General features: G+C 41.2%; 3 protein-coding genes across 4 annotated transcripts in view; 1 reads left to right on the top strand and 2 right to left on the bottom strand.

The window, feature by feature from the left end:
- The window catches only part of cyfip1 (cytoplasmic FMR1 interacting protein 1), a 33,351-nt gene extending 25,061 nt beyond the window's left edge, over nt 1-8,290 (bottom strand). The window contains exons 1-2 of one of the 2 annotated variants that reach the window (XM_040129135.1): nt 7,991-8,290; nt 850-970 (exon numbers count right to left, since the gene is read on the bottom strand). In XM_040129135.1, the coding sequence (XP_039985069.1) occupies nt 850-966 (117 nt within the window). In that variant the 5' untranslated portion in view covers nt 967-970; nt 7,991-8,290. The remainder of the gene's footprint in view (nt 1-849; nt 971-7,990) is intronic. The other variant, XM_040129136.1, reaches the window with a different exon arrangement.
- A 1,748-nt stretch (nt 8,291-10,038) lies between these two features.
- Nucleotides 10,039-20,479, bottom strand: tubgcp5 (tubulin, gamma complex associated protein 5). Its single transcript, XM_040129434.1, has 23 exons — nt 20,127-20,479; nt 19,965-20,018; nt 18,996-19,104; nt 18,708-18,804; nt 18,519-18,598; nt 18,278-18,413; nt 17,992-18,109; nt 16,791-16,880; nt 16,462-16,555; nt 16,114-16,366; nt 14,701-14,903; nt 14,482-14,597; nt 14,111-14,379; nt 13,817-14,015; nt 13,293-13,481; nt 13,017-13,199; nt 12,815-12,899; nt 12,618-12,738; nt 11,942-12,093; nt 11,288-11,413; nt 10,828-10,916; nt 10,584-10,684; nt 10,039-10,429 (listed from the first exon to the last, which is right to left on the bottom strand). The coding sequence occupies exons 1-23, from the start codon at nt 20,258-20,260 to the stop codon at nt 10,383-10,385; spliced, it is 3,045 nt and encodes a 1,014-aa protein (XP_039985368.1). The 5' UTR covers nt 20,261-20,479; the 3' UTR covers nt 10,039-10,382.
- A 506-nt stretch (nt 20,480-20,985) lies between these two features.
- chst7 (carbohydrate (N-acetylglucosamine 6-O) sulfotransferase 7) lies at nt 20,986-24,995 on the top strand. Its single transcript, XM_040129476.1, has 2 exons — nt 20,986-22,376; nt 23,432-24,995. Exon 1 carries the CDS (start codon nt 21,077-21,079, stop codon nt 22,343-22,345), a length of 1,269 nt encoding a protein of 422 aa, XP_039985410.1. The 5' UTR covers nt 20,986-21,076; the 3' UTR covers nt 22,346-22,376; nt 23,432-24,995.
- Nucleotides 24,996-25,316: the final 321 nt, after the last annotated feature.

The following is a 25,316-nucleotide window of genomic DNA, read 5'->3' as shown; positions in this document are numbered from 1 at the left end:
CTTGTCTCTGAGCGCTGCAGGCAGTTCCTTCAACCTCATGGCTTGGTTTTTGCTCTGATACACATTGTCAGATGTGAGACTTTATATAGACAGGTGTATGTCTTTCCAAATCATGTCCTATTAATTGAGTTTACCACAGGTGGACTCTAGTCAAATTGTAGAAACGTCTCAAAGATGATCAAGAGAAATGGGAAGCACCTGAGCTCAATTTCAAGTGTCATAGCAAAGGGTCTGAATAACTGTGTCAATGTGACCTTTCAGTTTTTCTTAAATTTTTGTTTTCGCTTCATCATTATGGGGTATCGGGTCTAGACTGAAGAGGGAAAATATGAATTTAAAAGATTTTAGCAGAAGGCTACAACATAACAAAATGTGGAAAAAAGTGAAGGGGTCTGAATACTATCTGAATGCACTGTATATTTGCTATCAGTTTTAAATGGGTGTATATACTGTACATATGCCTACACTTGTACGTGTTGGTAGGCTAATGCTTGATGTTTATTAATAATATTATTGCTATTTACTATAGTTAGTTTATTGATCAATTATTTTATTTTTCTCTTATTCTATGTAACTGCAGCATATTAAAATTTTTCGGTGTCTGTCCATCCTCCACAAAAGAAATCATCCAATAAAAACATGGTCACAAAAACAAAATATGTTAACTAGTGGACATCTAAAGTGAGTAACCATTTATATATCTAAAGTTAGTTAGTAAGAGAAACTATGGCTCTGACTAGAACAGACATTATCATGAAATAACTGCAAGCCACGGAGGAAGTGTGTCTTATCAAACTGCATAGATGATGAGTGTTTGGACAGTGGCAAAGCACAGCTGTCAGCACTGACCTGATACATGACCGAGGAGGGGAGGGGCTCGATGCATGGCTGCTGGTCTGGGAGCGGAAGCTCCTCCAGCAAGTCCACGTTGGAGAGAGCATCCTCTAAAGTCACTGTGGACGTCATGCTGCTGAAAAAGACAAGAAGAATCATGTTTACAACCTTTATTCCAAAATGGAGGAACGAAACCTCAAACGACAACAAAGCATGGCAGCCTAATGCACAAGCTGTATCTAATTAATGCAGACTTGAGCTACTGCAAAGCAGTTTAACAACCTGAAAAACCAGCAGCATAGCGGATGAATGGGATGGTAAGAACAAACTGAACCTCATCCTAAAAATCTACATCACTAGTAGTAAACCGATGCAACTGCAGACAGAACATTTAGCTTTGAATAAAAGTGCCAAAGGAGCTTCACATGGTGCTTTAGGTTTAGGTGTGCAAACAGCCATCAGGCTACACAGTGCTTCCCGCCCAAATAGCCTCAGATCAACCAACAAGGTCAGCACTGAATCATAGCTTCTGCACTGCTGAAAACAAAATTACCTCATCTACCTGGAATTATCTTGTCACCTTTTTTTTCTTGTATATGATTCTTCCACAGGCCACAGTTTTGTATGCACATTTTACATATCTGAACATTTTAGCACTAAGATCGCCCCCCCCATCCACCCCCCCCCATAGCCTCCTCGCTATTGATGGTCTTATCAATGTCGACATGCATTGTAAATCACTGATAGAGAATTATTGTAAAATCGGTGTAATTCCGCAACTGTGTTTAATACTTTATTTTTCTTTTCTGTACGATGCTACTATCATGCTAACTCACTGACATTATGTGTGATCAATTTGAACAAAAACAATGAAACCCAACCCCTTTTTTTTTTTTTTTAATTTTAGCAGACACAAAAACCGTAGTTAATACATTCTCCTATTCCTCAAGTGGTACCAGGAACATGATCAATGTTATCACAAAATCTAATCAAATGCTAATAGATTAGCACTGTATCTGTGAGTGGTGTGGTATGCTTTGGTTTGCATTCTCATGCTGCTGCTGACTGCTCATTTTCAGACGTCACTGACACTGAACAATCAAAAAACCTATTGCAATCAGAATTGACAGTGAGTCAAACAATCCCCAGCGACTGACCACCAACACAAAAGCCTGGCAGGGTCAGACGAGGTCACTGACCTCCTCCTCTGCAGATGGAAGTATGGCACTGGGCACAAAGAGGAGAGTGTCCATAGAATTTAAGGACTGCTGCAGGATAGTGAGTTTTTAAATGGCTAATATTACACACGTTAACGCAGTCGCTTTTATGCCTTTGTCTTCCATTATAAAATGTTCAGTGACTGGATGATGGATACGACTTCTCATGAAATCATCCTGGCAAGATTACTTGTTTGGGATGTCATTTGAGGGGAAAAAAAAAAGAAAAAAAAAAGACAAATGCCATCGCACTTTAGGTTCAGAAATTGTTATGGCAAATGCAGAGTCAAAGTCCAACCCCTCTGACTCATTAGAATGTGAGTGTTGAATGCTAACAATAGAATCACCATTTATCTTGATTAACATGACAAGATGTTCAAATTTTGCTATTCAAGAGTGCAGTAGAGTGGCAGATGCTCATCTTAGAATACATATAGAAAACATTATGTATCATGTTTAAGCTTTTCAGGAAAGGGCAAATTCTCGCTTAGAAACAAATTAAGTTAGAAAAGCCAATGGACCAGAGGCAAACAAGGACAGGATTTATAACTTCACTTCCCTATATTATGAGCTTGTATTTTTTCATGAAAATACTTTTTTTTATTCATTATGCAGACATTATGCAAAGCATACAGAGGACCAGCGCCTGATGCAAGCCCAGGCATGCAATCCACAAAGATTTCTACAAAGCATGTGCACCGTGAACATCGTCAAAGGCATCGCATTACAAAAGGCAGCTGCTCTATTTGATGATGACACTGAAGCATGAACAAAAACGTTGTCTAGCTGGCTGGATTGGCACCTTTAAGACTTCTGTGCATTAATGAGATTACATAAATAAAGTTTCTTCAAGGGCCAAAAATACTTATATATTGTATGGTAAAATTCATTCATTTTTGAGATATTTGAAGGGCACTTGGAAAAACATGTAAGACCATTTCATATTTTTTTAAAGCACTATTGGCCTTTTTGGAATCTTCTGATTAGTACTTGGGCAAAAGGAGTAGTTTGATTTCACACCAGTTCACACACTAATGCTCTGAAAAACAGCATCACAGCCCTGATAAAATGATATGTCTCCTCATATATATATATATAAACATTGCAAGCCCCTTCCTAAGTTTGGACTGTGACACATTTTCTATTGATTTGACTCTGTACTCCAGCACAATGAACTTGGGAAGACACAATGTGCTGTTCAAGTGCTGAGTTTCAACTGTAATGTGAGTGTGTTGAAATCAAAAGTGTTGGAGTACAGAGCCAACAAAACTAAAAATATGTTACTTTCCCACTACTGACAGACTGCTCTCTATGTCATGTAATAAGAAATCAGTAAGTAAAAATGTGTTTTTCCTTGCTCATGGAAGTAGAGTCTAAATTTTAATGCTTAAGCACACAATACAATAAACAAAGTCCTTCCACTGTATAGGGAGTAAAAATAGGTGTGGTTAGTTGCAAAATACAGTTTTTGAAAGAGAAGGAAGTCAGGTGGTAAGACTTATGTAAAGCAGTTTTCAGAGCTAGTTTCAATGATTTAGACAAAAACATATTTTTAGCTTGCAATACTGAAATGATCAGTCATCTTAGTGACAAAAACAGGGCAGTATGACTCACAGACTATGAGAGCACTTGATGCAGGATCCACTTCAAGACAGGGAAGGCGGACACTGAACATTTACGCTGATGTGCAAGAAACAAAGTAACCAGTAAAAAAAAAAACACACACACACACACACACACACACACACACACACACACACACACACACACACACACACTTTTGCATTTCCAAAAATGTGTTTTTGTGCTTAGAAACTGTCCATATGGAAATAAAAAATATGAAGAAGCTTTGACCACAGTTTTAACTACAGCAAGTGCAACTATTGATGACCCTATCGGTCAACTTTAACTCCGGACAGAAACCATGTCCGTCATTAAATAAAAGGGAACCTTGGTGGCTTTTGTTTCAGTGGACAGTTCCTGTTTCGACTGCAGCGTCTAGGCAGACAAGGAAGAAATCAGGAACATCATGCCTCTTAAAGTGTTAATTTAGCCTGCCAGGTTATAGGCCATTAGACCCATTGCTGGAGTTGCGCACCGTGTCTTTGTAAGGCTCCCTCCGTAATTACACAGTAAGGAGCTTAAACCAGCCTCAAGTAGGTAACCTAGGTGTGCCAAGCAGAGGCCAAACACAAGGCACTACCACGCAACAGTAATAAAAACACCAGTAATAGTTCTCTTAAGCTTCTTGGCACTTTTTAAAATCACAAGCAGGATTGAGGATTTTATGGGCCAAAATACAATTACAACATTGATTAAAGACAAAAAGTGTCGAGAAAGAAACAAAAAGAAATAAAATAAAAAACAGGGAAGACTAGTCTCCGCCAAATATAGGGTCTCTATGATAACTGTTTACAGCGAAGTCTGGTTTTTCTAGACCTGTGATTCCCAACCACCCCGTAACGCGGGGGGTTGATTGTGCATTTGCTAAAATGTAAATGGAAAGATTGTAGCTTGACTAGTTTGAAAAAAATATACATAACATAACATAACATAATAAATCATCATTTGATCCAAAAATACATGTACATATTGAGTCAGCTGTAACATCTGAACACCACATGTTGTGGTGCATGAACACTAGTTAGCAAGTGAGCAAAGAGGTTGAAATAGTTAGCTAAATACAGTACAGGAATGAAATAGTTACCTAGAATAATGGATAAATGGTTGAAATAGACAGCTAAAAGTAATAGGCTGTGTCCAAAATCACCCCTCATTTACTATATATTTACCGTGCACCATTTTATTTGAGTGTCCAAATTTTGAGTGTGTAAATTAATCCACAATATAAATTACACAATGGGACAAAAAAGTTAAGTGTCCATGGCATGACGGTACTTTCTGCTAGCAATCCCGCAGTGCAGTGCTCTTTACTGCTTAATACTGAGTAAATTATTTTGTTTCTACTATATAGGTAGTAGTGAATGAGTGAATGAGGGAGTGATTTTGGACATAGCCATGGATAAATGGATGAAATACTTAACTAAAAGTAACAAATAAACAATTGAAATAGTTTGCTCCAAGTATTGGATAACAGTTGAAATTTTTAGTTAAAATTAATGGATAAATGGTTGAATTAGATAGCTACAAATAACAGGTAAACGGTTAAGTAAAAGTAATGGATAAACAGTTGAAATAGTTAGCTAAAATAATGGCTTAAGGGTTCAAACTTTCTGGTTCTGACATTCTAAGTGGCAAGAGCACAAATGCAAGCTTGACCAAACCAACCTAAGTACTGACAGTTAAACTGGATTAAAATAAACAATAGATGTCACAATATCCAATTTTATGAAATCAACAGTGTTAAATAACCATTTTTAAACTAATTCAAATGAACATTTAGAACATGACTGATGGTGTTGATGAAGGGGTATTTGAGTTCATGTGATGAGGCGGTGGAGGTATTCCAGACAAAAAAGGCTCAGAACCACTAATCTGTGTGTGTCAATTGTCATTTTTCTGTGCTGTGAACACTACAAATGAAATTCCATTCACCTCCACTGCGGTGGAATGGCAGCAGAAATATTAAAGACAGATATCTCAAAACCTCTGCAAATAAACAGAAACTACATGCATGGCAGGGTAACCCCACCAAGTGTATATATATATTTTTTTTTGGGGTCTTTTGTATGAACTGACGTTTTAAGGTAGTTACTGCATGCAAACAGCAGTCATGCAACACTATTTTCAAAAAGGGAAACAAAAATCTACAGGATAATATGAATTATGATGCTGAAATACAGTTGTCTTGCCCCTGGAACAGCAGATGAAAAGATCGAACATTTGACACTTTAGCCTGCTCTGCTGGAAACAAATTCCAGCAGATCACACTTTTCTGTACCTTTTCTTGTCTGAAGATGGGGAGGAAGCCACATGTACAGTACATTATATTCCTCTTAAGTGAGAATCGGATGCAACAACAAGAAGGTAAACCCTGCAGAACGTGTACCATAGACATTTCCTCAGAGATGGTAAACAGAAACACAAAACAGATGCATCAAACGCCACACAATGTGACTTCGTCACTTAGGTGCATCAAACACTGCCAATCTGAAGGAAGTTATAGATGTTTTTTTGTGTTGAGGTGTGAAAACCCCCATTGTAAAACTTATTTTGCCGGATTTCACACCACAGTTACCACTTATCAATGCAATATGAATCTCTTAGTATGTCAGTTTTTTCTTAAGTCATTGCATAACAAATGACATCTGCAAAATATTGATGCTCACAAAATGTTACGATACTTCCTGACCGCTCAGAGTTGCCTATATTAAGTGCTCACCTGATAGTCCTACATAAACAGTCATATCTTAAACCCAAAAGCATTTGCTTGGTCTATTAAGGACATCAAAATAGTGATCCTTATGTCTATGCAGTCTGGATTTTGTTTGTCGTGTCCATTTTCTCCATTGACTTCCATGCCAAATATGTGAACTTATTTTCTTTGGACTAACATATATTTAAAAAGGGAACCTCCAACTGCAAACCCTACTGAAGTATAAAGTGCTGTTCAATATTGCAAACAAAAGCTAAAATATAAGGTTCAAAAAAGAAACTTTGTAAATTTCAAGAGCTTTCAAAGATCTCAAAAATGCATTTGGAGATCACTGTCCGGAATTATTATCAATCCAAAAAAAAAAAACAGTCCTAAGTAAATGGGTGATCAATACAGAACAACAGTGGGAAACAGAAACCCGTCACTCAGTTTCAGTAGCTTTGCTGCTGTAATGTATACGTGATACTGCAGTATAGCACTTGAGCTGTGAGATTCTAATTTGGCTTTTCAGCATCCTTGAAGAAGTAACTCTACCAAAGAGAAAAATAACAACCCCACTTACACCAAAGTAATAGCTGCGGTTTTACCTACAGTATATTCATGCCTCATCACTGTCTTTCCTCTTTCCTTCCTTCCTTCCTTCCTATGTGTCCTCCAAGCTAACACTGATACGAGATTACCAAAAGCAATGAAAAGGAGGTGCAGAGGCAAAAAGTTCAGTTACTCATTTTATAATAGGCACATACTTTTACCAACTGATTTTCTGGAGGAGACTCAATGGAGCAGTTGCTACTGTATGAAAACACGAGACAGTTCATGACTTAAAAGGGTCCTTTTTCCAAGTATTGATGTGACGTACAAATTTTCAAATGTCTGAAAGGGCTGACTAGGCTGGTATGTACAGTGAATGGCTGGGCATTGAACGCAACATCGGGAGGGTGGGGATAACAGTACAACAAATGTCCTGCTACAGGAATTTCCAAAGGAACAAACACAAGAGGGAAGAGACAGGGCTGCCCAGGAAAATAAAGAATCATTCACGTCGACATTTTACACATGCCGACATTTAGCCAAATTGAGAGTGTATAAGTCGGACATTTTTGAGAGTAACGTCTAACCCACTATGTGAATCACACCTGGCAAACACATAACTCCCCACTCCCAAGTCACAATAAAGTTACAAAACTCCAAGGAAACAAAGTTCTGGAGCGAAAAACAAAAAAAAAATCTTCGATGATACCGAATTTTTGGATGTGGAAAAACTCCTGGAAGTCCTGCCTCCAACATGTAACTGTGGTAATGGCTTTATCCCTGCTCCGTGCCGTGGCCCGAGATTAGTCACAGCTCGGGCCTGTGAGCTAGGAAAATGGCTTTGCATCACAACAAGCTGTTAACCTCCTCAAACTAACACTTTTTACAACTCCCTCTGAAACAAGTGTCCGTTTTGGCCGGGCAACTTTAATGAAGCGGCGGTAGGAAGGCTAAACCCGAAGCAACGCCGCAAAACTTTTTTTTTTTTTTTTTTTTTTTCCACCGTGGGTTTTTTGACTTAGCTGGCAATGCAAACTACTGACCAACTTCGAGATCAACCATTCCTACTCACCCGCACTTGTTGGTTAGCAGGGAAGACGTATACGTTGATAGACCTGACTACAGCGCCATTTAGCCGGAATGTTGATCCATCTGACGACTGGGAAGTCCTGGTTTGGAGCTCTTCAATACAACCTTTTTTTTTCTCTATCGTCGGCCAGAGGAATCTCTCTCTCTCTCTCTTCCTCGGTCGGTCGGTCTCTCGGTGTTATTATCATGGGCGGGGGAGAGAAGTAGAGCAGGGAGTTCCTGTCCCTCAAACAGGGAAACTCAACAGGAAACTCTGCTCACAGCGGCGGTGCTAGCCTCCTCCACTAGGGCAGGGACGCGGAGGTTAAAAGGTAAAGTCGAGGGAATGTACAGTGAGAACCTGCACCGGGGTTATGGAAGGTGATTAGTGCCCCCCCCCGACTCCAGCGACACAGCATGGGGCCTGGATTTGACTTCTTTTACAAAAATCTTAAAGTGAAGTTTTGTCTTTCAATTATTCCCAAAATATAATATGTGTTTGTATTTTTAAATACTGTTTTATCTATTAATCTATTTTAAATATCTATGTACCACTACTACTGACCTAATGGGTCTTAGCTCTCTTTATGCGTAGTAAGTAGAGACTATAGACACTATAAATATTTTCTACCTGCATACCAAGTATTCATTCTGTATTATTTATTATAATTTTCTTAAAAATTAGGAAGCAGGCGGCCTTACGAGAAACAGCGGAGGTTCAGACATAACTTCCAAGCTACTGACATTACAGTCAGGTATTGCCAAAACTGGATGGTACACTGACAAAAAAAAAAAAAAAGCACTTTCAATGGCCTAGAAATATGACCTAGTAACATACTGTATGTAAGTATATTCAGAAAAGCATAGTAAAAAGCTGAAACAAAGAAATTTAAAAAAAATGTAAAAAATAGTCAGGACATAAATTAAAGTTTAAGTGGCATTTATGCTACTTCTTTTGTTTTACTCATACATAACAGGGGGGAAAAAATGCACCTCTTCCTTTTTTTTCCAAAATCATTTATTTTGTTCAAGGTTGCACAGAGCAAGAGCATAACTCCAACGCCACCCAGCTGATAACCCAGGACCATGTTGTTGCCTGTGAGACAACAGTGCTAACCACTGAGACTCTTTGCCACCCTTTTTTAACTGAGATAAATTAGGCTAATCGGATAAATCTAATCTCCCTCTTACACCCTATATAGTCAATGACAAAAGAAAGACAACGCGGTCTGGAGTGAATAAATTCTAGCTCTTACGTATTTCTCTAAGGTTGTCGGTTTGATCTAAGCCATACAGCAACCATACAGCTTGTGCGATGAGCCATTGCAGTTCACCACTCTGAAAAGTCATGAGCTACACTTTTACCAGACGAGGTCCAACTGGAGCCATGTCTGTACAGATGACTTTTAAAAAAAAACCCTTTAGATCATGGCTTACTGTAGGTTACTGGTAGAAAAAGAGCACACGCTGACCACACTGCAAAGGGCCAGCAACTTCATCGGGCTCTTTCAGAGCTACAGGCCAGAGTTATCCAGCAGTGGTGGCTGCTACCGTCGTGGGTGGTACAGCATGAACAGAGGGCCTCGCAGCACATCCACTACACTTGCTAAACTGTTAATACTACTTTTTTCACTAGTAAATGAAAATTGCAATTGAAGACTACTCGTTCATTTTGCAGGAGCAACTGAGGAGGAAGCAATACCCTTATTACACTAACAATATGCAGTGTGCTTTCATGTTTCGCCCGGACAATGCATTCAATTGAAATGTCATTCTATTGAAAATATTTTAATCATTTTAAGATATACAATAGGTAAATAAAGCACTCTTAACCCCAAACTCAAAACACATGCCCACATTGTTATGATGTTCTCATGACTTTTCACAAATCTATTAAGTGGTGTATCAACTCTTTCTTTACTAATACTGTCTTGTATAGGCATCAACTGCAAAAGGTCAAAAATGAAGTAGTTGATTACACTGTCAATACTATTATTAATAAACTTTTATTATAAAACATTACATTATGTTGAATAACAACATATACCTACATCATTTTGCAAGATTTATTTTGCTTAATATATACAAACATTATTAACAATCATAACAGCTCATAAAAAAAACCTTTACAAAAAGTTTAGTTTTTCTTTCTTTCTTTTTTTTTTAAATACAGAAGCTTATGTATGTTCACAAGTAGCTTGGTTTGACTATGGCCCTAAAAAGACACGGACCACGTAGTCCAAGTCTATCTCCAACAGTCAGAGCAGACAGTGACATCATATGTTGAACATCATTATGAACAATGACAGCAGTCAGAGAACAGACAGTAATGAGACAGAGAACCAAACAGTGGAGCTCAGTCCATCATGCCGAAACAATGAAACATGGATGGTTCCTCAGCACTGCTCAAAGCCTGCCATCAGAGAGAGGGCAAGGGACTCCACTGCACAAGAAGGAGAAGCAAAGAAAATCTGATTACTTCCATGTTAGTTAGTCCTGTCTGCACATAAAGGTATAAAGTACAAAAACAATGTACTTCCAATTTGCAGTGTAGTCAATTGAAAATCAGAGGTCTGTATGAATTCAGTTTTACTTACAGTGAGGGAAGGAACCACGACATACAGCTTTATTTAGTATTGTCACAAGGAACATGTGACAGTTTTTGAAATCCGACTCCATTTTATCAATGGACTCAATCCTGTAGTTAGGAGACAAACAAAATATTGTTTGTTTAAACAATTCAATACAAACGTACTGATATTATGTTTAATGTGTGTGTAGCATGCGTATAAATTACAGCTTAAATTTTAATTTTCCTCCAGTATATATGAGAGCTCTTACTTCCATGCTCCAAATCCAGCTTGCCATCGGTCAGAGAAGATCAGGACTAGATTGAGAACCTTCATTATTGCCTCCTTTACAAAACTGACCTGAGAAAAACACAACTGCATTAGACAACTGTGGATGCATGAAATGTCATGAATGCAGGTAGGAAGCTCACCCTGCCCAGCTGCCTGTCGGAACTGGGTTTATATTAACGTGATCACAGGATAAAAAAGATTTCATACATGAGTGGTGAGTATTAATTTATTGATCCCTAATGGTAAATTCCTTTCCCTGGGCCCCTGCCCACACAGTAAGGTTAGAGTGCAGCTTCAGCCATGGAAAAGTGGTGCTGGAGCTGACAAACATTCGGTGTTTTGGTCCAGGAGGGTATATGCCACTTAATTATTAAATAATGAACAGTACCTGCCCTCTACCAGATCTACAGTTAACTCTATTCCCGCTGAGTGCTGTTTACCTTCTCCCTCAGCAGGCAACGGTCATGGATAGTTGCCAAGTATCTGTAATGGATCTTGATCAGCTGGTCCAGGTCCTTAGCTTCCTGTACTTGGTGCTGAAACTCCAGTCCTGTGCTGTGCAGAATCTGACAAGAAAGAGTTAAGACATTGAAGATTATGTGAGAAAAAGTTCAATTTAAAGAAAACAGTGGTTTCAAATGAATTAGGTTATTAGCTACTGTATGCTTTTCTACTGACCTTTTTCCCAAAACATACTATGTGTTTTTAGATGGATTTTCCACCTTCCAGCCCCCCTTTGTTTCCTATTCAATCCTACATGCTATGAAAATAAAGACTTGGAATTTGCTTCTGAATAGCACAATACAAATTTGGTAAGTCCTTGATTTGCCATTTTGCAGCTCAATGGACATTAGACTGTCCTTAACAGCACCACCAATGTGGTTCTTTAAAACGGTCTCTCATTTACCTGCAGTACACTGTACCTGCAGAAAGAGATGCCTTGGAAACCGGTCGGTCATTAATGTAAAATTTGACATGTCGCAGAATGAAAAGCATTGACGTAAATGATCAAATGAATGACACACGAATTCCATTTAGCTACTTCAGTGTCAGAGTCCTGCTGTGAAAAAGGTCTATTGCATGATTCCTCTCACCCTGGTCATGATGTAGTTGTGAAGGCTGTTGACAAAGTGCATCAGTTTGACCCGCAGCAGACACATTCGGTGAATCTGCTGATTTATAGGCTCCTTGACCTTTATCTCCTCAGCCAGAGCTCCCTCCAGTTTCTTACTGATGGTGATGAAATCTATGAGAAAGAAATATTTCACATTATTAGAGAACACAAACTCCAATTGGCAAAAATATGGGAAAATGGTGCTTTATAGAATTTACAGGGGAGAGTCTCCACATACTGAGAATATTCATGCAGGATCAACAACTGATTTGTTTCCACACAGATCAATTAAAAGAGCTTTTGTTTGGAGAACAGAGTATCATATATGTCAGTGGAAAGTGCCATCCTAAGTAGGGCTGCAACTCAGGATTATTTTCATCGAGAAATCATCCTATTATTTTCTCTATTAATGAATTTGTTGTTTGGTCTATAAAATGTCTGATAATGGCACAAAAAAAAAATATTGTCCCAGTTTCCCAGCCCCCAAGTTAAGACCTTTAAATATTTCATTTTGTCTGATCAACAGCCCCACACCCCAAAACATTCAGTCTGCAATGATATAAAACCGAGAAAAGGAGAACGTTGTCATATTAAAGGAGCAGAAACAGTCCAATTTTTGGCATTTTTGCTTGAAAAGTGACTCAACTAACTCGTACCACTGAAGCGTAGTGTGTCTAAACTGTATTTGGCCCATTTGATCTGCAGCAGGAGGAGAAACACTTGATTGTAGATCTTCTGACATTCAGTGCTGATCACAATGTCAACAGGCCAGGGAACCTGTGTAAGAATATACGAGTTAATGTCAACGTGGCTGTTCGACAGAAATTTAAGCAAATACATTCACTTTGCATACCTTGTAACCTAGAGTAAGCACTTCTAGGTTATTCACAGGGTGTTTTTTCCTGGAGGGGTCAATGGTCTCCAAGAAGATTGACAACCTGTAAAACATTAAATGATGGGGAAAAACACTGACTGTTAAATAATATCAAAAGAAAATATCCTCCTAATTATTAACATATCTTTAGTGAATCTTCAATAAGAAAGGCATGCAATACCTGCTACTGTCCTCTGGGTAGCGCTGTCCCACTGCCTCCTGAAGTTGCACGTTGAGAAAAGACAGCTGTTGCCAGCTTTCCTTCTCTTGCACCTTGTCAAAGATGGCCGTGTAAAAGTCATACATGGTGTCTCCAGCTTCCAGCAGGAAGTAGTTCCTCATAGCTTGAAGGTATTCCAGCAGCCTGAGGAGACACGAAGGAACGCAAATGTTCCATGTGCAGTGACAAAAAGGGATTCAGAGTCCTGGCTCATATAACCCCAAGAGTGATGCTTACTTGTAGTCCTTTTTCAGGGTCTTCATCAGGTTCCCACAGCACTCGATGTACCTCCTCTCGATGTGGGGGTAGAGGCAGGAGCGCAGGGTTAGCTCAAATGTCTGGCAGGTGACAGACTGAGAGGAGCGGTCCACGATAAAATCGCCCCCGGCGAAGCGCTCGTGGAAGTCACTCTGCTCCAAGTAGAGCCTGAGGGTGAAGAGACAGACCAGACTGTAAAACGATCCGTTTACCCTGCAAGTCTGGATCACAAAAATACTGTATAATCCTTTTGAAATCCAATTATGCTTGCACAGTACCATTTGAGAGATGATAAAACTAACAGTTGCAATAAGCCATTATATAATGATGGCTAAACTGAAGCCCCAAGCTTTATTCCTGAAAGGATAACAGCTGTTGATGAAAAACTCACCGCCTGCTCTGCTCTAGCATTTTAAATCTGCTTTATTGTTTGTTTCAAGCAAAACGAGTTAGTCTAGTAGTCCAAAGAGCTACTTGTAATTTTTAATGTTGTTACTGCTTACCTGGCAAAGTTGATGGCCAGCAATGGATCGTGGACGTCATCTATCTCCAGATGCTGAGCCGTGATGGACTGCATCTTTATAAGACTCCTCCTAGTGGCCTGTTGTTCAGTCACCGTGTCTGTCGGAGATTCCTCTTGGCTGCAGAGGCGTGAATGCACTGACTCTAAAAACAGTGTGTATAAACTCTTCCTCTCTGCATCTGCAAAGCAATATTTTGACACCGTTCAATAAACAATTCCAAACTACAAACAGGTTAAGATACCGAAGAGCACCACTTGCAGAGCAAACGCTGACCTCTGGAGGATCTTTCCGACTGCTCAGCCTCCTTGCAGTCCAGATTTTTGAGCAGCTGCATGGACTTCCCCGCCATGATAATCTGCTTGAGGACAGGTTTGAGGAAGGACACCATGGTAAGCTGCCTGTTGCTGGAGCCCTGATCCCCTCCGGAGCTTCCGCTGGCTGCGTCGTTCAGCTTGTCCTCGTTCTCCACCGTCTCCGACACACTGTACAGCGTGTAGGTGGCGTACCAGAAATCCCTGTGGTTCACTGGGACATCTTTGTTCCTGACCAAGAAAAATAGTGCGTGTTTGGACGTTGGAAAGTCACGTTTGAAGAGATTTTTTTAAGATTATTGTTAAAAACAAAAAAACAAAATTGTCTCATACCTTTGGATGATGAACTCTTTGGCGGGGTCAAACAGGTGGCCGTGAACAATCCACTCATCCACAATCTCCAAATATGGTCTGACCGTCTCTGTCCATAGAGAAAATAAGAGAGCCACCTAGCAAGGAAAGATGGCAGACAGCAAATGTTCCTTTGTTAAGATCCATGAATTCTACCCTATGTGTTGAGTTCACTGATCTTAATTCTCAACTAAAACTCACCGCTTGCTCTGATGCTTCCCCGACACTGTCGTACTCAATGATAGCTTTGTACAGGGTGTTGAGCAAGTGCGACGCCCGCACAACATTTGGAGTCTCAGGGGGGACTTCAGCAACCCCGGTGCAGAAGACTTTGTGCAGCACTTTGATCTGTGCCAAGTGAGGGCTGAGTCGCTCCAGAACTGCAGACAGGGTCACCGTGTCATCTATAAAAGAGGATGACTCATTAAACTGCTAACTTAATAAACAATCCCATCATACATCAAATACTCATAATTAGGGGTGGGGTCAAATACTATATAAAGTAATACTATATTCTGTCTGTCTGTGGACAAATTTTGTCACCACGATAGCATCGCAACCCGGCAAGATACAGTCACAAAACTGTACAGGTGTGTAGTTGAGATCAAAATGAAGACCGAGTTCTAAGATGGGTGTGGTCCAAGGCGCAAGGGCGCTGGAAGTAGGGGGGGGTCTAAAGTAGGGAAGGGGCCATTGGCCCCCCACTTTACGCTTCGGGCCCACATTCGTTTTATGTCGCAGATCACTGTTTCCCAGTTTCAATCATTCCCCTCCACTCTAAGACATTAGGTAAAACTACAGACCATCTTGGGATTGGATCACGCCAGCCTTGACGTCTGCCAGTGATGTAGTAATGACTACTGACTACTCATGGGTCGGAACGTCAACATGTGGACGGGCATCGCAGCTGGTGTGATCCCATCTCAAGATGGTTTACACTTTTTCATAATTTATATTTTAGAATGTCCTCATCTTCGTGTAGACTGGGGAACCACAACACTATTTGCACCTCACCTGTAGTGTTAGTAATTGTTTAGGTTGGGGGAGCGATACAGAGCCAGACAGTAAAGTGGCATACTATGTTTGCAGGTACAGCCTCTACCCACGAGTAGACACTTTTTATAGTTTCCAATTTTGTATGGAATAAACAAGCAAGATATATTGCGCTAATTAGTGAGCTTTGGATATGCAAGTAGGAATAATTTTGACAGAGCCAAGCTAGATGTTTTCCCCTGCCTCCAGTCTTTATGTTGAGCTAAGCTAATGGTTGGCTCTGGCTTCATTACAGATAGACATGAGAGTGGTATCGATCTTCTCACCCAGATGTCAGCAAGAAAAAAAGTATTTCTAAAAATGTTAAGCTCTTCCTTTAACTTTGAAATTGGCATTTTAGCTACCTGCCAGTTTGTGGTTCAAATGATAATACATGTATGTAAAACTGTGTGTGTTAAAAAGGCTCTGATTCCACACACACGTCACACATTTCCGACAGATCACCTGTGTTGTACGAACGTTATCTTACAGGTATTACAAGCAATGCAGATATATAGTTGTTGGATCAATTGCATGAGGAGTTAACCAATGATTTCACCCCTTAAAACATACTGTACTTGCCATTGCATATGAGCTCTCTCTCAATTGTGGTCAGCTCCTTTTTGAAGCTGGTAAAATACTTGTTGAGTGCCCACACAAAGGCCTGGTAGGTCCTGAAGGGAGGCTCGGAGCCCTTCTTGGAGCTGTAAGAGGAACCAGAGCTAGGTGGGCAAGGCTCCGAGCTGTACCCCGTCACCTCGTCTATGAACCTCTGCAGCCTGAACACCGCTTGCCCGTACACAGCGATATGCTCCAGCACAGAGCGCAGACAGTTCTGTAGCACAAAAGAAGAAAAGACTGTTTCCTACAGCTGACGGAGGACAAGTTTATTTAGATATAACACAAGTCATTTTCAGATTTTTAACTTACACTGGTCAGATGAGTTACCACCACGTTATTCCTTACTGACACTTTTCCATCATGGTTTTGGAATATAAAGTGTTTCTTCACTCCAGACAGAAGCCTGAAACATAATAGCCCGAAGTCACAGTTTAACTGTATGGTATTCCAAAAATAAATCTCTCAATATAAGCCTGTAAAGGCCAAGGGAATTTCCTGTACAACAAAAAAAAAGGACTCATATGTTTTGGCCTTTAGAAGATAATAAAAGATATAACTTGTGAGAAAGTAGGAGACACATTTCTTTGCAAGTTCGTACAATGGACACAGTCACACACCAAAGCATCATTATATCTTACCACAGTGTCTCCCGTATTACTTGGGTCTCTGTGACAAAGGCCTTTTCTTCTGGCAGATACAATGGATCAGTGTTATACAAGTGCTGATCCCTGAGAAGAGAGCATAAAAACATTTGAACACTTTCAGTCATTTCACCTCACAAAACCCCTAAAGTCAACTTCAACCTGCTATTAACCACATTAGTCTTTGCTGATATGAACTTATTAAAAACAATATCACCGGCAGTTCATTCAATTATGGAATTAACATTTTTGTGATTTTGTTTTATTTATTTACTTTTTATTTTTAGGAGAATGTAATTTTATACAACTGCCAAATTTAAAAAAAAAATAAAACACAACTGAAAGTACATTATCATGCCATTTTTTGACCACTTAATTATCTTAACATTGTCATACCTGAAAATGTAATTGCATTTGCCTTACAACTATTACAAAAATGCATATTTCTATGACTGATATGGCTGGGCTATATTGGATATTGGTACAAGCTTTAAAAAACTATGCCTAGCAATTAAGTCAAGTTTATTAAGATGGCACTTTGAGAGTAAAATTGTAATAATTTGGGGGAAAAAAGTCATAATGTCATGCAAATAAAGAAAAACTAAAACATAAAGTCATAATTTTTTTGGACAGTCATAATATTATGAGAAGATATTTGTATATTTTATCGATAAAGTCTTTTTATTATTAGCATAACCAAATACTGTAACATAGTAAAAAGCTGAGAGGAGTATGTCTGCTTCTCACGTGGAGGGTTTAAAGGTTTTACCAATACACACTCATTATCACAGGTTTTTATAACACTGAAACAAAATGAATTTTAATAACTAAGCTCAGCGGCAGGCAGAGCTACACTGGGACACAAACCAGTGCTGTATACCAGTCGTACCAGACAAAACACAAGTCTATTGCGAAGAAAAACAGTAACCGTGGACATTCAGGATAAAACATGCGCGTGTAATCTCATCTAACCAGTCTCTTGATAATCTACAACACTGTTACATTCTCGACAAATAATCTTTTTCTTGAAATATTATAACTTTATTTTTGAAATCTCATCTTAGTAAATGTTGCCTAAATACCTAGCATATTTTTATAAACTTATATTGATACCAATATTTCTATAACAGTGTCTCTAACATTGCTGTAAGTGGTGTGGTAAAAAGGCAAAGGCATTTTAAACAGTTTGGAGTCTTACCACACATTGAGCAAGTTGGAGTGCAAATGCAAGCTGTGAGGAAAACGAGGAGCGTGAGCCACCCAGTACGGTGTCACTACATGCTGTTCAAGCCAGGCCCGGGCATTAGGCTCACCCACTGGAAAGACACCGACTGGAGTTATTTTTATACTCAAAAACAGCTTCAATGTAGACACACAGATTCTTGTTTTCATTCTGTCTCTGTTTTACATTATTCCATACTCATAAAAGCTTCCATGATCTACTTTCCTTTATTCTGTTATTTTACTGTGTGATAAGTTTGCACCTGTCCATGTGACTGGAACTGTTTTGCTGGTGTTGTCCTGGTCCTCCTGGGGAGTTCTGTCCAACTGGATCCCAGAGTCCTCCCTGCTGAGTGGCTGCTGACTGTCATCATCCTCGCTCTCCTCCTCTGACCACTCCTAAAAAGCAGTCAGACTGATTTAGATACAAAACCATCCAAACTTTGTGGTGTTGTTGTAAATCATGTCCACAAAGGGTGGGTTTGGTTATGATTTACTACTTACAGGGGTATCGGGGTATGGCCCAATGTCTATGTCCTCACCCTCCATCAGATATTTACCCCAGTCAAAGTTGTCCTCTGGTTCTGCACAAGACAGGTTGGCGAGAGCACGATTACCATGGACATGTAGCATTTTAAATACAATTTAATAGTTTCACGTCTGAAATTAAGTATCCGTGAAACATCGGCTCACCAGCCTCCTTCAACCTGGGTCTCTCAGTAAAGTCTGTGTTTGAGGGGGACCCCGACAAGAAGAGCAGCAGTGACAGTATGCTGTAGTGTACATCAGTCTGCAAAAAACCACAAAGAAAACTGTGCTGTATGCTGTGTAGTTTGTCGGCATGCTGTGCTTTGACCCTGAAGGAAACATGGGCAATGAAGAATAGAATCCATCGGGGATTTGTCTTGATGCCAGTGTTAGATCATCGACCTTCACTCCACTCAAGAGTTCAGTTTCTGTCAGCCCGTGTCTGTGCCATACCTTTGTTCCATCTGTATTAGGTAAAGGTGAGTTGAGGAACTCTTCAGTCAGCCTCATCCAGCTTCCTGCTTTACTCAAGTCGGAGTGGACCATGAGCTTTTCATAGATTCTGGAAAAAAATGGCAGATTATGCATGACAGTGTTGTAAAAAAGACCTATGGTGTGGGCGGGGGTGGGCATGTGCTCCTTAATGTAAAAGTGGCATTAATTCAGACTATTTATGAGTTAGTGCAGTACATGTATAATAATAAATCAAAGCATTCAGCTCCACTGTGTGTATCTGGGTACTGAATCCTCTAAACCAAAAATCAACAATAATCTATGAATAAGTGTTACAACTGGCATGGAAGGGCATCTACATGAAACGTCAGTGCTGAATAATAGTTTCATCAGAGCACCATCTTGCTGATTATTTCTGATTTAGTATACGAACCAATTTCTTAATAGATTGATATGCCAATTGTTTAATGCAGAACTGTAAATAAATCTTTAGTTACTTTGCTACTGGTCCATTGCTGGATTCGTTTTGTTCCTGGTTTAAACGTTAGCTTTAGTTAAAGAAGCACCATGAAAATGTGTACTCATGGCCCCTCCACATGACAGTTGGTCAAGAGATGAAATGGTCCAGGATCCTCCCTAAAGCCTTTAGGATAACACGCTTGAGTGGTGCTTAATCCCAAACAAAGTTTAATAATTTATCACACTGCAACAAACCAGCTGTCAAACAGGGAGCTTGTGGTAAAGTGGCAACCATGGTATGACTTGGTCCAATGCCAAGTCTGTGTTTGTCATTTAAGAATGTGTAAACTATAAATTCATACAGCATCCACGCGAAGCAATAGTGAATGCCATAGAAAACTAGACACACTTTCTAGGATGACAACCCCATAGTTATCTTTAGTTATAAAGTAATTGGAAAGCCATTGCAAATGACGCTGCAGGGGCAACAGTACCACAGACAACACTCACCCGCTTATGCTGCGTTGGACTTTATGGCTGTCCACGTCCAGGTAACGATGAAACCTGTCGACAAAGAACCAGACTATTACTAGCGTCGCCGTTTGTGGCTAACGTTTGGTTACACGTTAGCGGCTCCCAAGCTAGCATCCGTGCCGTGAATGGCTTGCTCACCTAAAATTTGACCAGGCGAATTTCAGTGCCATCTGGAAATTCTGGTCCTCCTCGTCCTCGACCCCGCTGACACATCTGATCAACTTCTTCGTCTCTCTCTCTGTCTCCTTTTCGAAGGTGCTCCAGTGTGCCATGTTGCTGTTGCTGCAGCTAGCTTGACGTTACAAGCGTCTACCGGTAATAGCTAGCGGTCTGTCGGGCTTGCTGGTGGACGGGGGATTCTGCACGCTAAGAAGCCAGCACAAACAAGAATATGTTAAATATGCCATTTGCTGCAAAGGCAAGACATCTTGAGGATGAAGCCTTCCGCCATTTCTCAATTGACTCCTCCGCTCAGCGCTCGCATCCGTCAACAAACGAGGGCATGTGCGCATGCGCGACACCAAAATAGAGGTTTAAAAAACCGTTGTTTTGTTTTAATCCTCATCTAAAGGCTTTTGTTTACAACTGTCAACTTGTGGAGCCAAAAAGTTCCATCTCTAGCGAAAACAATACACTACGACTGATACACTCTCCAAAGGGAGCAGTAACGTCTCACCATTCTCCCACAAATCATTGCACCGCAGACAGGTTACCGTAGGCGGTAGCCGTTGGACGCTCTTCCCGTTAAGGCTCTCGGACAGTCCCGGTTTAACGGTGTGCCGACTCGCCTTACATCGTACGTACTTTTATGGCAGTTTTTCCAAGGAAACTGACAAAATGTACACACGCTTTGACCATTTTGTAACCACGGTTTCACCGCGTATGTGTTAACAGGAAGGCGACATGATCTGGTTATTTTGACTTTAACGGGGCGGGGCTGGAAAAAGAGTGCGTGGGGTATTAACCCCACGCACTCTTTTTCTCACGCATTCGCATAACTTCACTGTGGCCATCGACGGTGCTCCACAAAGAGCGGCGGCGACCCTCCGGAGAAGCAGCTAGCCACCCCCCCATCCCGGCGAAAGGAAATGAAGAGGAGGCTACATAAGAAATACTTGATTTTGATACTGGCCTATTCGGGTTTACTTCTGCTAATCCCGTACGTGTTAGATTACCGGGATAAATCCGTTCAACGCGTTAAGCCTGGACTTCTGCAGCAACAGCCCAGATGCCCAGATTTGGAGAACGCAGTGGCGCTGCTGTGGGATAGCGGTAATAAAGTCAACGGCAGCGAGGCGATGGAGTACGCCGCCAATCGCAGCCAGTCCCGGATACACATCTACCTGCATGCCACCTGGAGGACCGGCTCGTCGTTTTTGGGGGAGCTGTTCAACCAGCACCCCGATGTTTTTTACCTGTACGAGCCGATGTGGCACATCTGGCAGGCTCTGTACCCGGGGGATGCGGGCAGTCTCCAAGGCGCAGTGCGGGACATGATGAACGCCCTGTACCGCTGCGACTTCTCCGTCCTCAAACTTTACGCCAGCACGCAGAACATCACCACCTCGTTCATATTCGGCTGGAAAATGAACAAGGTGATATGCTCGGAGCCGCTGTGTGAGGTGCACAAGCGGCACGAGGTTGGGCTGGTGAAAGAGGACCAGTGCGCAAAGTGCCAGAAGAGGGACATTAGGGACCTGGAGAGGGAGTGCAAGAAGTACCCCGTGATGGTGATCAAAGGGGTGCGCGTTTTGGATCTGAGCATGCTGGTTCCTATGATGAAAGACCCGGCGATCAACCTCCAGATCATTCAGCTCTTCCGAGACCCGAGGGCCGTGCACAACTCGCGCCTCAAGTCCAAGCAGGCCCTGGTGAAGGAGAGCATCCAGGTGCTTAGGAGCAAGAACCGCAGGGACAAGTACAAGTGGATGCTGGGGCCGAGCAACAGGGTGAACCGGGTTGAGAGCTACGTCTCCAGCGCCATGGAGCTCATCTGCGACAACTGGCTCAGTGACATGATGCTGGTGACGAACGCGCCCCCCTGGCTGAGGAGGAACTACCTCCGCATCCGCTACGAGGACCTGGTCATGCACCCCACGAAGGAGCTCCAGAGACTCTACCGCTTCTCCAACCTCTCCACCTCCCCTGCTTTGGAGGAGTTCGCGCTGAACATGACGCACGGTCAGGGGTATTCCTCGGACAGGCCCTTCCTGATATCCTCCAGGGACGCAAAAGAGGCGATATATGCGTGGAGGGAGCGGCTCAATGTGGAGCAGATAAACCAGGTGGAGGCCTACTGCAGTGAAGTCATGAGGCAGCTGGGGTATCAGAGAAACAGCCTAGAGAAAGCAACATAAGGATGTGGCATGAAGAATCCATGGGGTAAAGGTATGATCAGATGACTCAAAGCAGGTTTTCTGTCAAGACTGAGTGAAGATTTGTGTCAGCAGATAGTGAAACTCCGAGAGCAGTATCCTCCGTGCATCACTTATCTTAGTTTTAAAGCCGCTCAGCTGTCAGTACAGGAACTTCTGTGGTTTAACAGAAACCCTTATACAGACTGTGAGTCAGCTGAAGGAGGCAAATTAAAAACAGAGCTCCAAAAACCAGGGTTAGCATAGATATGATTTAGCTCACAAGGTATCTCACCTGTTGATTTAGTTGTGTTTTTTTTCATTTGTATTTTTACAGTCCCACCTCCTATTATCTGTAAGTTGGGTTGATCAGATAATAATGGACTCTGCTCTCGTGTGGCAGATAACAGCTCTGCCAGACACTCATGACCTATAAATACGTCACAGTGCTGTGGTTGTTTCTTTCACACAGCACCTTGTAGTTTTCTTCCGACGTACTGACTCTCCGTTCAGATTAAACATGGTGGCAAGGCTAAATGAGCAAAATTTATTCCGTTTCGTTTCTGACAGAAATGACACCACTGTAACTGATTTTTGTAAATCAGAAATATTTCTCCCTTCTTAATGAATGACTGATCTGCTGTTTAATAGAGGAGTCATTGTTTTCTCCCTGGCAATGCCAGCTCCGCTCATGGATAGCGTGGGGGCTGACAGCAAGTGCGACTGAGCCTCAGATTTCTGCGGTCGTGAAGGGGATCATTGTATATACAGCTGTCCATGAAAGGACAGAGCCCTCAGGGTTACCGCCAGCCTGTCACCACCAGCTCTAGTAAGCAAGGCCCTTTAGTGATGGGCTGCCTACAAGACGTCAGCACTGAGCAGATACAGGGTGGAGGCAGTGGCTGCCCCTTGTCTCTCTGCCTCCACCCTGATTTTGGCACTGATAAAGCTATTGATGAAGGTCCTGAGCATTATTAATCCTGTTGAATGTGTGTGTAGTCTTTATGCTCTGTATCTGTTACAGTGTGCAGTTGTGTCATAACTTAAGGCTTTTATTTTAATCCTCAGCCGATTGTTTTTCTCTTCCAGGGGCATGATATTCAGGGCTGAGGGCAAAAGGTGGAACAGCAAAACATGAAGCTGGAATGGGGTCCGCTGGGAGCTCGCAAGCCCGACTCTTGGGTTGTTTTCCTTCATCCGAGCCGGGTCAGTGACCTGGACAAAATCCAAGTGGAAAGAGAAGCCAATCACAGACAGATTAATTTTCAAATGGGCAGAAGGCAGCGCATTTTGACAGTGTTACCTTGATGACACCAGCAAGGTCTGAGGCAGATAGAAAGAACGAGGGGAGGGGAAATAAACAAGAAGAGAGAGATGGGCCTGGTTTGTACCGTGGTTACACTGGCCAGCCTCTATCCTTCTGTCCTTTTAGTAGCACTAATCCCTCCTCAGATCCCTTGCAGGCGAAGGCCATAAAAAGCCCAAGATGGGTCCCTCTGTGGAGAAAACTGCCAGGATCCAGGTTGGCAGCGTGGGGCTCCCTCTCAACTGCATGACTTATCCATCCAGCCTATGACTAAGCATGGCAGTAACCTCGAGCATTACTGATACTTCATTGCAGTTGGCACCACTAACAGTGCTAATGTAGAGCTGTGAAAGAAGAAACAAATGTATTTTCTGGAAAAGAGGCCTGAGTGAGGAACTATTGTTCCACCCCTGGCCCCTCAGGAATCCGGACAGCTGAAGCGCCCTACTGACAAAACACTCACATGGGTGTGAAATTTTCAAATATCCCATGGACGTGTCTTGGAGATCTGCCTCTGTGCTCTGCCAATGAACTTTTAGCAAGTTGTCACAAACACAACAGATGGTACCGATTCATATTGTGTGCCATTCTTGCCGTTATTAGTTTCTTTCTAAAATATTGCAAAATGCTATGACATGCCTCTGGTTAAAGAGGTGTTGAGGAGGGGTAAAATACTTACCAGCATCCATGTGTTCAACTTTAGAAGTTGGGACTGTAATAACTGTTCTAGGTGGAATACCTGAAGTTCTCTTGTCAATGAAAGAAATAGCTTTTAGACCATTTAAAGTGACTGCAATAAAGAGGTATTAAAAACTAGAAAAGCATCTCCTGAAGAAAATGCTTGTGATCGCTGTACGCATTGATGCAGATGGGCATGATTTTTGGGGGACTTTATTATCACATGAAAATTCATTAACCTTAACGTATTGGCTGAGTTATAGATCCAATGGGAGTGAATGGGGGCTGTAAAAGACATCTGCATTAGACTTTAGTGCGTTACGATATATACCTTATACACTGTACCATCATAATGAGCTTACAGCTGATCAGTGTGCATAGTGAGCATTTTGTAATGTGAATGGGGCTGAATTAGACAGAATGGGCCTACATAGATCAAAATATATTATGCAAACCATATTTACTCTTAAATTGTACGTCTGATCATAATTAGTTTATCTGATTAGGCCTCCATAGACTGAAATGCAATAGATAACTCAAACTATACATGTCCTAAAAATGAAATAATGTAAAATTTATCAGTGGGAAATAATGAGCATTTTGAAATATCAATGGACTTTGTACTCTGTACCCTGCCTGAAATATAAATACAATGGATGTCTGTGTGGATTGTGTTTAAATATTGATAACTCATTAAGTATAACAGCTATCAATAAGAAATGTCATAGGAGACATCTACGGAGAATTATGCACATTTCGACATATGAATTGTTTTAAAAAAATGTTTTTGTAGGAAAATATTTTTAAACATTCAAATTTGATAAAAATGGAGGAAACGGCATGAGTTGCCATTTCCTTTGAGTTGCAGGTAAGCGAAAAAGGCACAGTTGCAGAGAGCGAAAAAGGCACAGACGAAAATCAGTAGCCAACTTCTTTGGCGGCTTCACAGACCTCATAATTTGACAATTTTTATTAACATGTTGACATGCA

This window comes from Xiphias gladius, chromosome 6 (genome assembly GCF_016859285.1).
Source record: "Xiphias gladius isolate SHS-SW01 ecotype Sanya breed wild chromosome 6, ASM1685928v1, whole genome shotgun sequence".
NCBI lineage: Eukaryota > Metazoa > Chordata > Actinopteri > Istiophoriformes > Xiphiidae > Xiphias > Xiphias gladius.
The sequence above is the reverse complement of the archived record's forward strand: the minus strand, read 5'-3'. Positions and strand labels throughout refer to the sequence as shown.